The sequence below is a fragment of the Chaetodon trifascialis genome, chromosome 13 (assembly GCF_039877785.1).
Source record: "Chaetodon trifascialis isolate fChaTrf1 chromosome 13, fChaTrf1.hap1, whole genome shotgun sequence".
NCBI classification, from domain to species: Eukaryota; Metazoa; Chordata; class Actinopteri; order Chaetodontiformes; family Chaetodontidae; genus Chaetodon; species Chaetodon trifascialis.
In genome coordinates this window covers 10,184,711-10,202,297 of record NC_092068.1, presented here as the reverse complement: position 1 = coordinate 10,202,297, position 17,587 = coordinate 10,184,711, and the positions used below count along the sequence as shown (strand labels likewise).

General features: G+C 43.1%; 1 protein-coding gene across 2 annotated transcripts; it reads left to right on the top strand.

Annotated features, from left to right (window-relative positions):
* Positions 1-2,235: 2,235 nt before the first annotated feature.
* Positions 2,236-17,564, top strand: vit (vitrin). 2 transcript variants are annotated; one of them, XM_070978413.1, is made up of 22 exons: positions 2,236-2,328; positions 2,552-2,617; positions 3,225-3,381; positions 3,478-3,611; positions 3,690-3,767; positions 4,411-4,620; positions 5,276-5,320; positions 5,713-5,751; positions 5,841-5,891; positions 6,943-7,005; positions 7,522-7,584; positions 9,720-9,794; positions 10,216-10,281; positions 10,740-10,802; positions 12,155-12,217; positions 12,488-12,535; positions 13,093-13,158; positions 13,621-13,768; positions 13,903-14,006; positions 14,888-15,114; positions 15,195-15,708; positions 16,004-17,564. In XM_070978413.1, exons 1-22 carry the CDS (start codon positions 2,295-2,297, stop codon positions 16,180-16,182), a joined length of 2,493 nt encoding a protein of 830 aa, XP_070834514.1. In that variant the 5' UTR covers positions 2,236-2,294; the 3' UTR covers positions 16,183-17,564. The 2 variants fall into 2 exon arrangements, with proteins under 2 accessions (XP_070834514.1, XP_070834516.1); XM_070978415.1 differs by lacking the exons at positions 5,276-5,320; positions 5,713-5,751; positions 5,841-5,891.
* Positions 17,565-17,587: the final 23 nt, after the last annotated feature.

Genomic DNA, 17,587 nt, shown 5'->3' with positions numbered 1-17,587 from the left:
AACACTGTGGAAAAATCATGTCAGTGCTCATGAATGTCAGATAAAAATGTAGAGCTTCATTAGGGAAAGTCCTATCACTGCCAACTGCAGCTATATTAATTTTTACCTCAACATGATAGGCTATGTTTGTGGTATGTAGTCATTCTAAAACTACCATCATTATAGGAGAAACCACGTACTTCAGTACACACACTGTGTGGAAGCTGTAATAGAGGACTGTGAATGTCACACTTATGTTTACCAGCCTGACAGGACTATGATGCTTTACACCAATGAAGATCCAGCACATGATACTATTACTACTAGGTGAAAGACGATAATTCATGTTTGAGTTTTAAAGGAACAGTTCAATATTTTGGGGATCTATTCGCTTTCTTGCTGAGAGTTAGATAAAAAGATTAATATTGTGTGGCAGCCAGCGGCATCTTAGCTTAGTTTAGCATAAAGATAGCAGCAGTAGCTGGCCTGGCTATGTCCAACGGTTCAAAACTCTGCTGGAAGAAGTTTGTTTAATCTATTCGAAAACTAAAGAGTAAAAAAAGCCAAAATCACATAGTGGTATCACAGGGGTTATGTGCCAAACTATTTCTTGGCTAGGCACGGTGAATTCCTGGGGTCTTGTCGTCACTGTGAGGTTTCCAGCCAAACTGTGGTGGCTGCAGTAAGTCACCACGCCCGGCCAAGTGATGCACGTAACCTCCCTTAAAACCACAACTTGCTGTTTTACACTTTGGTTTTCTTTGAATCACTTTCCCAGTCTTTGTCCTGTAATCAGTTGTGAGCTCTAGCTTCATATTTAACATAAAGGCATGAGAGTGGTATCAGAAAGCATCAAGAAGGCAAATAAGCCTATTTCACAAAATCTCAACTTATTCATGTAGTGAGTTAGTTGGAGTCACTGTTTGCACCAAACAGGAGAATTTCATTTGGAGAAATTGTGAAAATGATCAACCTGTGATAGACTGAGTTTACATGATGATTAAAATATGGGTGTAGTATGTATAACTCTGCACTCCAGCAGGTCAAAAATGCAGTAAAGCCAATGATGTACTGCCTTTATTCATCCAAAGAAGTTTTGCTCAGAGCAAAATCTGCCAGCTCGCTGCATGACTTAGAGCTTAAAGACCTTTCCTGACCCTGATTTATTCTCCTGGAATCCAGCCCACCATCTTATAGTCACAAATCCATTCTGACCTACGCATCAGTGTGAACTGCATCACATCTGACCCTGCCTCAGAGGTCGCTGTATGATCGCATGATCAGATTGACCCTGCTGGTGTGTGGCGGCAGCAACAGACGTGACACCGGTCTGGCTGGAGATCCAGCATTCCTCTGTTAACAGGGAGGCCTCAGTCATCACCTCCTCAGGAAGGAGCTCCATCCCACCGGCTCAGTGCAGAGCAGGGACTGGGGTCCCTCTCATGTTTAGCTCATCTTCCATGCTGTGTAAGACTTCTAGTGTCTGTCCTAGATCAGAATTTGCTGTAGTACTTATCAGCAGAGCTCTCATTACTGCAGTGTTTGGAATGACCTCTTGGTGACCAACTTCTGCTCTAAACTCAGACTTGGACTTTGATTTACGTCTTTATATGTGTATAACTTTTAAATCTGAATGACAGACGAAGAAAGAAATTTTCTGTGTCCACTGTAAACAGACTGTATTTTAAACACATCCAGCTTGATGTGGTTGGTGTCAAACAAACAAGCCATCTGAGTGAACACAGTTCTCCATTCCTTACACATTAAATTACATCTGTGTGTCCTCTCTAATTGAGTCTGACTTCATAGATAGAGGGAAGACTTTCACATGCACTTTCGTCATACAGTCCAGATGTGGAGCTTCTGTGGATCTTCAAATACTCACAGCCTAAAGTAATTTGAACAAGAAGCATTGGCCTATACTGAAATACAATCCTAGAGAAGAAGGCGAGACAAAGTGAGTTACAATAAATGTTTTCAGGATCTTTAATTCACCAAATTGACGTTACGGATGCTAGATGAGCTCTGTGTGTCGTTACAGTCCACAGTCTGTCTGCTGTTTATCCAAAAAACTCTGGAAAATGTATCTCAGTGGCACAAGTTGACTCTGTCTCGTTTCCAGTTGACACTAAAACAGTCGTCACACTCAGAAATGTTGACTGAAGTGTCCCAAGTTGCTTACAGCAGGTAAGCTGCAAGCCGGAAATGGTTTTCAGAGGATACCATTGAAATTCTGCTGCTTCTCCTCTCTCCCTTAGGTTGGGAGGTTATACAAGGACAACTGGCTGACCTGCTGAACCATCACACCACCCATCATGAACAGAGCAGCACTCACTGTCGTCTGCCTCGGTGAGCAACCCGTCAGTCTATCTGTGGCAGTACGCTGGTTTTTAATATATCATCCATTACCACAGTGTTTCATATTTCCAAAAAACTCCTTCAGAAAGACTTTTCTGCACATTCACTCCATCAAACAACAACATCATCCGTCACAGTGGTTTTGTGTGTACAGTAAACATGCTGATGATTATGTTACTTTGCCTGCTATTATGTGAAACTCCCTCACCCACAGCACTCCTCCTGTCCTGTGCTTGCGGGGCCAAGCCTAACGGATCAAAGAACAAGAAACCAAAGCAAGGTAGACATCATCACAAGCAAGTCTCTAATCTCCGTTAGTCCCAATGTTGGCTTTCTCCTCTGCAGTCACTTTTAATTCACTTATTCAAAAAATGTTTATCTGTGTCTAAATGTCTTATGTAAAAGGCTTTTAGTATTTATATATGCACTGCAAACAAAGACGTGGATCTCATGACAAGATTCAGTGTTGACTCTCATCATTTGGTGGCCAAAAGGTATCTCGACATTTATTGTAAAAATAAATAAATAAATAACAATTCTTACATATAACCATCACTTCAACAACATTTCACTGATTCTGTGTTAATGTGAAACAGGTCCTCACTACAAGTTGAAATGTAGTCATTGAAATCAGGACTGCAGCTAATGGTTGTTGTTATTGATTAATTCTGTTGATAATTGTCTTCAATCAAATAATCATTTGGTCCTTAAAATACCAGTGAATGTGAAAAATGCCTGCCATGATTCCCCGAAACCCAAAGTGATGTCAACATTTTGGCCAATCTAAAATCCTGTCTTGAACCTTCTTCTTCTTCTTCTTCTTCTTCTTCTTCTTCTTCTTCTTCTTCTTCTTCTTCTTCTTCTTCTTCTTCTTCTTTCATTCACAGTTGTTCCAGCCATAGAGTGTGATGTCAGAGCAGGAAAGATCAATCTTCCAGAGTTCATTGTCAAATGTCCTGCACACTGTAAGGAGACAAAGCAGCAAGTCTATGGGACAGGCGTGTTCGCCTCCATCTCCAGCATCTGCAACGCAGCCATCCACAGGTTAACACTGGGGAGATCAATGTGAAATAAAGCCTGTGCAGCAGTCAAAGCTGTCTTCTAACAGTTATATCTGATTAAAAATGTCTTTTTATGCAGTGGCATCATCACCAACACAGGAGGGAAGGTGATTGTGAGGAAGATGGCTGGCCAAAACATCTACAAAGGCAGCAATTCCAATGGAGTGCGCTCTCTGTCTCTCCCTAAGTGGAGGGAGTCATTTGTTGTCTCAGGTATTAATGGTGGAGTAAATAACGTTACACTTCTTTAGGATTACCCTCCATCCAACAGCTGGCTCTGTTGTGTTTCAGAGGGGAAGCCCAAGAAAGGAGTGATCTACCCATCTACTCTGGACTATGTCCCTTCAAGACCAACCTACGTGAAGACAAGTGAGAGGAGGGTTATTGTTACGCTCACGTCATGCATGTTTTATGTGAATATGAATTAGACTGCATTACATTTACCTTGTCATTGAGTGGACTGACAGATGTCTAGTGTTTCACAATGATAGGACTATCTGACAGAACCCAGTGAGAAATGATTTGGTGATTTGTAATTCAAAATATGTCATGACAAAATGAGGGAAATTTGGTTCAAAGGTCGAAGGGTTTTAGATTTGTAGACTACATATAAATGTTATTTCAACAGCATTTCATTCACTTCCTATCTTAGCATGTAGATAGAACTTTTTCGCAGTGAAAAATGATCATGGAAATAACAAAGGTTAAATGCAACCTAGACATTTAAACCTCTGATGTTTGAAGCAATTTTGGCCCAGTTTGAACCTGTAGACATCTTTTGCCTACACATACACCAGATCAGTATGTTCTGGGGACAAAAGGTTACTAGAAAGACGTCCCTGTGCTTGACTCTGGCATGCTGAACTTCGCTCAGGTTGAATGAGGAGTCTGAGCGCAGCAGTCTGGTGAAGAATGTCAAGAATGCATTACTACACAGCGGTTACTGTAGACGTTCTTCCTCCCCGTCCATCCGTCTTGTACACAGCCGCCTTCATCTGTCGTCTCCTTTCAGGTCAAAAGGAGGCCAAATCCCCTGCGGTCACCACAGTGCTGCCTATGACAGCAGTCCCTGAACTCACCACAGCTACAACACCTGAACCCACCACCACCACCACCACCACCACACTGGCTCCCGTCACCACCACCACCACCACCATCACTACACCTCCACCACCCACTACTACCAAGGCTCGAGCTGCTGTCCATAAAGTCAGGGATGCAGGTGAGTTAAACAAACACACACTTAGATCGTACATCATTTTTGAATACCTACATGCACAAAGAGCTAATTCTTTCCTCTAAATCAATGGATCCATGTATGTTGCGTGGAGGATTGTGTATTTACTTGGATGCAGGATGCTGTTAATGATCCAGTAATGCCAATCCACACAGATGATCCACTGCAGCCAGTGTGCCGCCTAACTAACAACATTAGCAGCTTGTAACCAGAAATGCTGTTTGCCAGAACAAGCATTCATTTGTGTGAAACTGAGTGATGAAGACGAATGATTGCAGCTGGTAATTACAAGTCACAACTGCAATTATGACAAATTACAGCTAGTCTGTGATGAAGTTACAGTGCTGTTCAGTTGCCTGACTGCCTGGCTGACTTCACTGTACACTTGATCAGCAGACCGTTCATCACTCTTATTAAATGAAAACATTATCAGACAGTAACCGCTGTGAGGCATCTGCTCTGTTTTGGATGGAAATGCAGCCACAGCAAGTAGACAATGCTGCAGTATCTTAAGGTATGTGTGTCCATGAGATGGGCTGTGTGCCAGGCAACCCCCCAACCGTTTCTGTCTCCTTCATTTTCTGTAACATTATCTCTCCCCTTTCCATATTGGCACCCCATTTGTCTTTCTTCTATCCAGGCAGCAGTCACCCATACCTTGCCTCTGTGGCAGCCGCAAGTTCAAGTAAGTGAAGAAAAGCAAACAGGGTCAACCTAGTGTTTTGGGGGGTTTTTCTTGGTGGCTCGCGGGTGTGCGGCGGTGTTGCGTTACACTGGGATGTGCTGGAAAGGCTTTACACCGAGCATGGGTGGATAGTGTGCATCAGGATTCATCATGTGTTGTGTATGAAAGGTCATCCTGTTTTCAAAGCAAGTTTGTCTTTATCAGTGGCACAACTTGTGTACTTAATTTGTGAAATCGGTTAACTTGTTTTAAGCCAAAAGCTTAAATCTGAAAATCTGTGACCTGGGCTACTGGTTTGTACTAAATCCAAAGCTATGTTGAATTTGCATCTGATTTATATGAGTTTTTTGTCAAAATTTGCCCATGCTCTGCTATTCTCAACATTGGTATAGGACAGTCACAGAATGGTCAAGGAAAGAGTTTCGGCCAAGGTATGTCAGTACTCTCACTGATTCTGCAGCTCTTGGAAAGTCCTTTACACCACAATTCAAGTGAACTAAACCCTGGCATTTCTTCAAAGTATTCAGAGGAAGTGCCTATCCGAGTAGATTCCCACAACGTGCCAGCGCAGGTAAACCAAGCTATAATCTTCCTGATGTGTCTATTTTTTAATCTCATTCTTTCATTTTATAGAGGATGTCTCATTTGCTTTTTTCTCTATCTTTTTTTGTACCAATGCATAAACTCTGCATGGCATCTCTGCTTTGTATGTGCACAGCTGCTTAAAAAGACTTTTACGAGTCTCTTAACACAGGGCCAGACCAGACTGCTCTGGAGATGTCCAACTTCTGTTCTGTAGTCTTTCCAGTAAAACACCACTGAATTACAGGATTCAGCTATGTTCACTGTGTATTAGCTTTCTGTATTTATTATCTTTTTCTCTCGAATATAAAGTAACGTTTACATGACTCTTTAAAAAGAGTCTACAGCAATGCTAGCAGCTCTGTTAGGCTGCACTTGGGCATAGAGGTGCTTTGAGCTAAATGCTAACACGCTCACAAGTGCATTGTTAATATGCTGATGTTCACAAAGTTTAGACACCATAGAACTGCATATAGCATACATCACCAACACAGTTAGGGACTGACTTTACCCTGTATTCATGGGTGGAAAACCACCTGAGACAAGGAGTTGTTTGATCCAGTAACCCAACAGTAATAGAAAACTAACAGTAACACTGGGTCAGAAAAATCACATACATGGATAAAGTTAACCCAGTATTGTTGAGACCTTTTGGGGAGAAATGTTGACCTGATGGTGGTGCTAGATGAAAAATCAGAGGATCACCAAATTCATTATAAGATACATCCTCATGGCACAATGAATGTCTGAACCAAATTTCATGCAATCCATCCAGTAGTTGTTGAGATATTTCGACCAAAGGACAGACTGGGAACTGATCAGCATCTGTTCTAGAAATGCTCAAGTTCATCAGTACTAAAGAGAACTGTCTTGGCTATCGGCCATGACGTGCTGGTATCGTTTCCTCTTTTCTCATCACAAAAATTGTTAAGCACATCATACAGTAGATATGTTACTCTCTTGTCTGTCAGTGCGGATAAACAGATGAGTGTTATTTCATGTTGTCTCATAATATGTTTGTCTCCCAATCTTGAACTCAGGTCTGCGCAGACCAGAGACAGGGTCGGCTATCAGGAGACAGCCATCCTCTCCAGTTGGCCCAGGTCAGCCTCATCATTAACACACACACACAAAGTCAGAATAACGGACAAGTAGACATGGGGAAGGCTGGTGGGACTGACAGGGGGACAGAAGTCTTTGTTGGAGCAAGAATCCAGGACACGTAGACAGCTGTAAGTCTGACCCTCATGTCCACACCGATAAGCTCCTGTGATCTTCACCTGAGGGTCACCGCTAATCCACCCCATCAAGCATCTCAGCTAACATTCCTTTCACAATAACCGCTGTTCTCTGTCATCGGGTGTGTCCTCTCGATCATGTTTTCATTCTCCAAGATGAAAAGAGGCAAATGAAGCCGAGCCATTTAGGCCCATGAATACGCCCAGCATATCCTTTTGTTTTTGATATCATGCTGTGGAGAAAATGCCTTCAACTTCAATCAAAGCAAAACAGCTGGGCTGCATTTGCAGATGGAGCCCCGACCTGAAGCCCTCTTCTGCCCCCTCTTTCTTGCTTTTTCCCTCTTATTCAATCTGACTGTTTCTCATTGCTACAAACAGCTTTTAACAGGGTTCAGCCGGCCCCACCCGAGCGGACTCCAACCATGAGCCAGGCCAACCCTGGTAAGTATGTCCAGACCCCAAGCAGGAGTCCTCCAAGTGCACTAGGAGACACACTCACTGACGTAGAGAAGTAGACAGGACTGATCAAACAAGAGGAAAACTGGGGCAATAAAACCAGTTGAAATGTTTTATAAAGCAGTGCTAATGTTTACCCTCTGTGGGATGCTGTGGTTCAATGCTTGGCTCTCCTCTATAAACAACAGGCAGAAGTACAATTTTGACTTAAACTGTACCCAAGACTGAAAAAGAGCAGTGAGTATGTTGATATGCCTCAAAGATGAGCAATGATGTGATATCATTGTCCTGAAGTCATCTTGTGCCATATCTCCAGTATTCTGATCCAGGAGCAAACTCGCAACTCTCCCTTCTAGATAAGACCACGATGAGAAACACACCCTGTCAGTGCTGTAATAACATCTTATGACAGATCCCATCTGGTCTGGCCTCTTTGCCTCCCTTGTAAATGCTTGCAGAGGGGGACACACAGATGAAAGCAGCAGCACCAAGTGGCCCAGTGCTGCTCCCCGAGAGACATATGACCCAGTCCACAGCACTGCAGGATCTGGGTCCACTCTGCGGACTGTCAAGAATAGAAAGCTTTCGCCATTCAAACCAGGCTAGGCTTGGCTCTCTGAGGAATGTGCTTCTGTTTTTGCTTCTGTGGAATGCAAAACCATGGATCCCTAAACTTAGACAGCACTGTGTCCTTTTAAATGATGGTTGATTGTATGATATGATTTCTAAAATGCAGCGTGAGCTCTTTCAAGCTGCTGCACCATTTATCTGACTTGTCTTTGCAAAGCAAGAGGGAACATCCAGATTGGTAGCTTTTGGATAATATTGTGATACTTTATTGATCCCCTCAAGGAAATTCTTCATGCTTGAGGTCAGAGGTCAGAGGTCAGGATCAGCCACACAGCAGCACCCATGTAGCCGGCAGCGATTCACTGTCTTTGTCAAGGACACTCCAGCAGGGTGAAAGCTTGCCGAAGCTGAAGTCTTGAACTCTAATTTATGAGCTGAAGGGTTTTCTCCCCGGTCGCTTCGCCACCCAACTGCCCCGAACAGATGTTCAAATTTATTGGCCAGCTTTCTGGAAATGTTACGATCTGGTTTAGCCTCGCCTTTGTAATGAGATATGCCCATTTGACAACCATCTCTCTAAAAGATTTCCGTTTGTTGGGTCTGTGTTGATGTTAAAATACATTTTTTTTAGGACTCAGAGAAATTGCTCATTAAACACTGCTGCAGACATATTGCAAACTGAGCTGCAACCAAAGGTGAGGATCAGTATCCCCGATCCTGCTTTGACCTTCTGGCCGCAGTGGTCACTGAAGTGACTATGATCAGGAGAGTTAAACCCAATCCTGTTAAAGCACCTGTTTCATCAGAAAAACAACACTACTGTCTGCCGTATAGCACTGTGCCTTTGACCAGCAGCAGATTAGGCTAATCTCTGCCTCCTACTATCTACACTGTCCCTGGTTTGACACCAACTTTAGAATAATACTCCCACGCTTCGCTGGGCTGCTGGCTGGGCTCTCCCAGCCCGTCCCAGTCAACAAAGGCCCTGCTCACTAGCTGCCACTGGATGGGAACCTCAGAGCCCAGGCTGTGTTTGTGTAAGCTACCCATCCACCACAGGGAGGGGTTAACTGAAGTGTGTTGTCATGACTCAGTCAGTTTAGACAGACGTAGTGCACTGTTATGGTTTTGCTCAGCTGTTTGGGCTTCTAGTGTTCGATTAACTATGAGCCATGCAAGAGTCAGGCCGATTAAACTGCCACATGTTGTTTTTGCCACGTCATAAGTTGAAACTTTGAGTATGAGTGTATTGTAATGTCAAAAGCAGAAGGTAGAAAACAGAACAATGAGAGAGACGTTGTTTCAGAGAGTCGGCCTTCGTCTGCCTCTCTGCCCTGCAGGTAAAAAGAGTGAGGCTAAACTTCACTACAACAGCCTATAGTCACTCAGCCACTGTCTGTGTGAGTGACTACTGTATGTTTGGTGTCTGACTCAAGGCTGAACATCTTGTGCATACCCCACTAATAACGTGGCAGGTTTAGTGGAGGTCACAAGTATGCTCCTCCTTAACGCTTGTGCTGAACACAGCTTTCTAATCTTCCCCTGCGCAGCTTTTCCCAGAAGGGATTGGCCACCCCCCTCCTTCCCTCGTCCTGATTGGTTCCCTGGAGCTCGACGACCAACAGGTACCAAATACAAAATAGATCATCCTTCTTAAGCAATTCATGAGCATATTCTAATTTGAATGTAAATGCCTACTTTAATGCTCAAACTGATTAAGGTAAGAATGGCAGGGGTGCAACAATTGTAATACATTTTTTTCTCTTAAGGTAGGTTTTATTATCTAAAAGCTTTAGATGTTTCACTGAATCTAAGCTTTTAATAAGAAGAAATTCTTCTTCTTATACTACATCCATCGTTCACAATGACAGTGCTAACATGCAGGTATAATGATCGCTATCTTAGTGTCAGCATGCTAACATTTGCTAATTAGCACTAAATGGAAAGTGCAGCAGAGGCTGATGGGATTGTCATTAGGTTAAAGTAACATCCTAAATGTAAACCTTGTAGTTGCTGATGCATCCACCTTCTCTGCTGTACATTCAGATGTTAGTTACGCAGCTCCAGACTCAGGATACACGTGGAGTGAGATGGACACACCTGAGGTGACAGGTAAGCCAGCCTCCCTCAAAGGCAACACAACATGACAGTTTGGTGTGTGCTGCCTCCGTTCATAGCAGCAGGTCACTGCACCTTGTATCCATCTATGTTGCATGTGCAAACACAGCATGCTTGTGTGAGTGACACAGTAAGGTATCTGATGACCATGTATGTGTTGAATTCGCTCCATCTGCAAGTACCCGCAATGTGTCTCAGGACATTGTGTTTACATGCCATGTGCCTGCCATATGAGCATGAAGTGTGGAAGAGAAGAGCATTGGCCAGGTTTACTGTATGTGAATGTGTGAGAGAGACTCTGTGAGGTGACGATTTTGGAGAAAGCCATCATTTTCACTGGTCTGGGATTGGATGGGAAGAATATGTGACCAGTCCCAATCATGGAAATGTGTGCTTTTCCCTCTGAAGTTCATTTTGGGAATACTAATGGGTTTCAAAACATCCTCCTCTAGCTCGGGATCACAGGCCTGATATCTCAGAATATGAGCGCTGGTTTTATAACTTTGGACCATACCGTAAGTGTTTTTCTATTCTATTTATCCGGGACTAACAAGTCTTGGGGTTCAGGTTTTCTATTCTCATGTGTTCAGATTGTGACTCTGGAAATGTAAAGCCTCAGTGACAATTCACACACATTTCCAGACATGATCAGACTCTCCGATGTTCCATTCTGTTTTCTGGCACAGAACTACTTTGATTTCTCGTGTTAAAAATGGTTTGTCGAGGTGAGATTGTCATTAATAAACATGAACATTGCTTTATTCAATTAGTTATATGAAGAGGATACCCTGGAGTGAAATGTATATAATAATAAGAATAAGAATAAATTGTAAGGAATTTATCTAATCGAGCTAGTTGACACATGGGTCATGACACTCAAGGAACACTTGCCGAGTAGGTCTTATGTGGATACAAAGCTACAGCCAGCAGCCACTTAGCTTAGCTTAGCACAAAGACTGGAAACAGGGAAACTAGCCTGGCTCTGGCCGAAGCTTACAAAATCAGCCTGCTTTTACATTTTGCTTTTTGTACAACTTAAGCAAAAAAGATGTAACAAGTTTATTAGTGAGTTTTACACAATGTCTACACAGGCTGTGTAGTGAAAGCAGCATGCTAGCAGAGCAGCTTTAGCTTGGTCCTCCATCTCTGTCGATAGAGGATGCATTCAGGCACAGCACTGAGTGTGGGTCATTTTAGGTCATTCTGTTTTGGCGCTTAGAGCTAACACGATCGCTGTAGTAGAAAATACAGTTGAAGTATAAAAATACACTTTGGGTGGGGGGCTACACACATCAGACATGAGCCTCCATTGTAGACAGGCCTTTAGAGGTGCTGGTAGATGGATATTATTACCTTTGGGCAGAGCCATGCTAGCTGTTTCCCCCTATTTCTAGTCTTTATGCTAAGCTAGACTAATCACCTCCTGGCTACACAGAAATGAGAGTGGCAAGAAAGCGAATAAGAGTATCTCCCAAAATGTTGAACTCTTCCTTTAAGTGCTTTCAAAGGAAAACACATTTGATTAGTTTTTAGTCTCATCGTTCACACTAAAAAATACAAACCACTTACAATATGGCCCACTGACAAGACATAAAATGGCATGCAAAAGTCTTCACTTTCAGATTACAGGCCATGGTTCCATCTGTTTGATGACACAGCCGAGCCACCAAATCTAAGTAGAAGGGACGCGGTTTGCAAAAGCCAATGGCTGAGCCATTTCCAGCGTGCACCACTAACGCACCACCACACATCAAACCCAGTCAAACATGGTGCTGGTGGGAGCAGGCCGTAATGCCATGGTGTGTTTATGTTAATTTCACATGTGTCGTCTGTCACAGTTTGTCATTGCTGATGTCTTTACTTTTAGTGTCTCGCACCACTGACTCAGATGGCAACCGTAAAGTGCCATTGGATACCACACATACTAGAGGTGAGCAGTGGTTACCATGGCTACAAACACCCGTTTGTATCCAGAGAGGCATCAGCTCGGACACAACATACTGCAATGCAAATTTCCTTCAGACTTTGTTCTGTCTTTTGCTCTGCTGTTCAGTAAGTGCTGCTTTAGCTTTCTAATTGTGAGTAGAGCTGAAAAATCTCTTTTTGTATAGCTAGTGCATAATGATGGGTAGTAGGTAGTTGTAGTTACTCTGCTGCTTTTTGGTAGAAATGTGCTAATGCTGAGCTTGTATTTATGCAGTGGAGCCAGTGGATGCATGGAAACCAGAAGCAAACCTTTATGAATCAGGTGAGATAGCTTGTACTCCTCCTTTTTCTGCCCCGCAAACGAGTCACTTTGCCAGTAAGTCCCCACTTCTGACTGTAAGTACAAACCAAACCAAGGCTATCCAAGGCAAAGCATCTGGGTTTCTGCTCAGCCTGTAATTGTAGGGATTTAGAGTCAAAGTCAAATGCATGGTTGCTTGAGGATAAAACCAGTTCCTGTTTGGTAAAGTTTTTGCCACAACAAATACTGGCTAAGGTTTAGGATCTCTGGAAAGTGGACAGCTGCAAATGTTCATGGAAATTTTACCAAACTTCCAGGTTGACTCTGCAAAAGTAGTAAGCTTTGTGGTAGGAGGATGGAAAATTTCACAAGGTATATTGCCATGACAACACATGATTAAATGGCCTTGATGGTGACAAGGTATAATTTTAGTTTTTATAATGCATGTGTCAATGATTAAGGACACAAAAACGATGTAATTTATGAAACTGCCTTCTTAAAATATAATGCCCACAGAGCAGATTTCAGCCGAATAGCAGAATTCTGCTTTAATGTCTTGTGTGTTTCTTGACTTTCAGGCTTCAATGTGAGAGAACAAGAACCTGTACCCAGAGCACCTGAGCCTGTGTCACAGGGAGACCCGAGTATGTCCCTCATGCTTATTTAAAGCCACTATACTGTACATAGAGTTCATATTTGATTATCGCATCGTTCAAATTATGAATTATGGCCTATGATTTTGGCAATCCTGGTGAATACTGGGCCCATGACATCAAAACCTGTGGTGTGCATTAAAGGTACCCTGTAAACAAATCCAGTCATATTTACATCCATGCAGTTTTCTTCTTCTCTGCCTGTGCTAGCTCATTTTTCCATGAATCCACGAAAGAATGTGTGCCTGCACGACAAAAACAAAAGGGGCACCCACTTTTAAAAGCATTGCTCTAGCCAGCTACCAGTGGATACCTTTAATCTCTACCACATTGATAGACTTTGACATTTTTGCTTCAAGTGCTGCACGGCATCACTATGGCTTTAACTGACAACAAATGCATTACCAAACACATTATGACTCTGGTCCCTTGTGGGGTTTCCTGTTTTTGCAGATTGTAAGGTGGACCTGGCCTTCCTGATGGATGGGAGCTGGAGCATTGGGAAGAGGCGCTTTAAGATCCAAAAGGACTTCCTGTCTGAGGTGGCTCAGGCAATCAATGTGGGTGTAGCTGGACCCATGATGGGCATCATCCAATATGGGTAACCTCACAGTTCCTGTTGGGTTATTATGTACAATTTTTAAATGAAAAAACAAAACAAAACAAAACAAAACAAAACAAAAAACAACAACAACCCCCCTCCCCCATAATGGTTGCTTGATGTTTTGCCTGAAGGGATGACCCGGTGACAGAGATCAGTCTGAAGTCTTACTCCAGCTCCAGAGAGGTCAAGTCAGCCATAGACAAGATTGTGCAGAAAGGAGGCCTCTCCAATGTGGGTGAGTGACCAGCTGTCAGCTGCCAGCTACAGTTAATGACTATAGACACAAGTGTGAAAGTGAAACGGGTGCAATTATCGCATGGTTTACTACCCAGGCACATTTTCACATGCAAAGATGGAATTAAATCTAAATTTGCTGCGAGACACTGTCAGCTAAATTACAGTCCTCTTTCTGTAAGCCCTGTTTTTCCTCCGCTCTAACCAAAAAGCATTTGGTTTTACCATCCCGAGGGGGTCAGCTTTCTGAGGGCAAGTGCTGTTTTTCTGCTCTGGTTCGTGTGTCAGCATGCATCCACTGCCACATGTGTCTTTATGACTTGCTAAATTTTGCATTCACATACAAATAACGTTGTAGTGTTTGCCCAGAAGTGCTCTCTAATCATACAACAGTGTGAGTGGTTGTAAAAGCTTCTATAGTCCCCAACAGGGCACCTCCTGTTCTGCCATCGTTTAGACCTCCGACAGGACTGCGACAGACTAAATGATAGGATATCACTATTTTTGTCATGATATGCAGCCAAAACAGGGCACATTATACAGAGACATGAACAAAACACACATGCTACTTAGCTACTAAGTTTTTATGTTGCATGCAGTCGTTTTTTTTTGTTTTTTTTTAAGGTTGCTGGGTACATATTGGTAAGTTGAGACATGCATCTCCCAAAAAAAACTTCAGTCCATTTAGTGTGCATAATGAGCACTTTTTAAACTCTGTTTTCTTAAGTGTCTTTTTGTTTAATTTCATACTCTGCAGTCCATGTGTATTTTTATTCACTTGTTGAGGAACAACTATGCATCTACGTATACCACAGACTTGGACATAAATTGGATGTAGCATCTATTTAACGGTCTCCCTGCTGCCCCCTGGTGCAATGACAGGAAAGGCCCTCACCTACATCAACAAGCAGTACTACAGTGACGCCAATGGAAATCGAGGAGGCGCTCCTAACGTGGCCGTGGTGCTGGTGGACGGCTGGCCCACAGACAAGGTGGAGGAGGCGTCTCGTCTCGCTCGGGAGTCCGGCATCAACATATTCTTCGTCACCATCGAGGGTCCCGATGACAACGAGAAGCAAAACCTGGTTGAGGCCAACTTTGTCGACAAGGTGGTGTATTGTCACAGAGCCGTGTCAGTGCTTCATCAGAATATGCCAGTTTGAAACAAAGTGTGTCCTTTATTCCACAGGCTGTGTGTCGGACAAACGGCTTCTTCTCCCTGCCTGTGACCAGCTGGTTTGCTCTGAGGAAGGCCGTGCAGCCCCTGGTGAAGAGAGTATGTGACACGGATCGCCTGGTGTGCAGCAAAACCTGCCTCAACGCCAACGACATCGCCTTCGTCATCGACGGCTCCAGCAGCGTGGGAACCGGCAACTTCCGCACAGTGCTGCAGTTTGTGGCCAACGTCACGCGAGAGTTTGAGATCTCTGACACAGACACGCGTGTCGGAGCTGTGCAGTACACCTACGAGCAGAGGCTTGAGTTCGCCTTCGGCCAGTACAACAACAAGGCCGAGCTGCTGAACGCCATCAAACGCATCAACTACTGGAGCGGCGGGACCAGCACTGGTGCTGCCATCACCTACGCCGCAGAGCAGCTTTTCAGCAAATCCAAACCCAACAAACGCAAGATCATGATCGTCATTACAGATGGGCGCTCCTATGACGACGTCAGGGCACCTGCACTGGCTGTCCACCGCCAAGGTTAGAGGTCAAACACAAGAGAATCTGAAAAATAAGGAGATTTTTGGCAGATATGGTCGAGTCAAGCAATGATCACTTTCTTGCATCTTTGAAACATTTTCAAACAGTACTAAATAAAATAAAAAATGCATCATGATTATCTAAAAGTTAGATATTTTTTACTTCTTTCACCTGTGTAAAGTTGTTTTCTCTGGTGTGTGTCAGACCACAGCGAGGTGTCATTCAGTGTGTGTTTGATGTGACAGACACATGTGAGGGCCTTGTTTGTAATCTGCTCTTCCCTCCTGTGATCTAGGTGTGATCGCCTACTCGATCGGCATTGCCTGGGCAGCCCAGGACGAGCTGGAGTACATCGCCACAGACCCTGACAAGGAGCACTCCTTCTTCGTCGACGAGTTCGACAATCTCTACAAATTTGTGCCCAAGATCATCCAAAACATCTGCCAGGAGTTCAACTCCCAGCCCAGAAACTGAGGACGGACAGGCAGAGGGGAGGCGTAGAGAGGGACATCTCGATCCTGGTCTTAACAGAACACTGATTGTAAATTTGCTCACTCTGTTGACCAGATGGTGGAGCTGGATTGGCTGCAGCGCCCCATATTTGAACCGGGAGGGGTTTTGAATTTAGGTGAGGATTTTGGGTTTGAAAACAACAAATCTTAAAGTGAATCAGCATTCAGTCCCAAATGTACAGGCGGTGCTGATGGTAAATGGCTTGCATACATGATGACATACTGACATCTCATTATACTGTGGTGCCAGATGTTCTCTGTTGGCGCCATAAAGAGAACAGAGTATCCCTTTTCATTTAATAATGACACTAATTAGTCAGCCTTTATAAAGGGTTTGTAAGTTGTAAAGAAGGGTTTTATGAATGTAAGTAAATCCTACTAATGCTTCATACAGTAGATAAGTTATAAGCCATTAAGCAGAACAACATTTGGGTTGCCAGGTTATGAAATATCCCTCTGGATGATGCTTATCCTCTCCTGGCATGATCCTGCATCAGGACTCTCTAATGCACCGTTTGAGAGCTGCGGAACACCTGCACCAAAATTCACATATTAACAACCAGATTTGATGGATTGAATTTGTAACTACAAGCTTGTAAAAGCAAGAGACATGCAAGAGGAGCCAAAGGGACTTTTCACAACGTGGGAACCTAAAGATTGTTCATTAAAGCATCAGTAAATGAACTTACGTAACTCTATGAAAAGTTGTCTTATTAGGAAGTGATACCAAAATCATTAACAAACATTAAGCCACCTTACTGGGATATGGTGCTTTCAGAGAGATGTAGATTTAAAGCATGCCTAGCACTTCCTCTTATGGCTTAACGTACTTAATAAAAAGGTGCTTTTTATACCATAATTCTCTGTAAAGAGGATATTCTGTCATAGAATTGGTGCATTTTGATCTTCTTAATAGGAGAGATTTGATCGTAGGGACATTGTTAAAGTTCCTCTCAAAGACTATGGTGCTGATATTGAGTGGTAGTTGAAATGAGGCTCATGTACAACCAAGTGGGTGTGAAAGGCAAATCGACATCAAGCGGACTTGCGCGATAAGCGAGGAGAGAGGAGCTTGTATAGCTTAGAGTGATGGCAGATCATGAATTTGCTTCACTGGAATGAAAGCGATTCATGTCGTCACTCCTGTTTTCTAATAGTGTGGTTGCTTCTAACATTGCAGGCATTTCTCAGTTTTGTTTAAAGAGTATTTATGATTTTCTCTCTGTTATGTCCTGTTTGTACATATGCATATTAAAAGCCCATCGCTAATAATGTTCAGATAATTGATCAATATTTTTTTTTTTTTTGCAATTTTTAATAAAATAAAGAAAATGAAGAGAACTTAAAAGTGATTTCTCCTGAAGCTT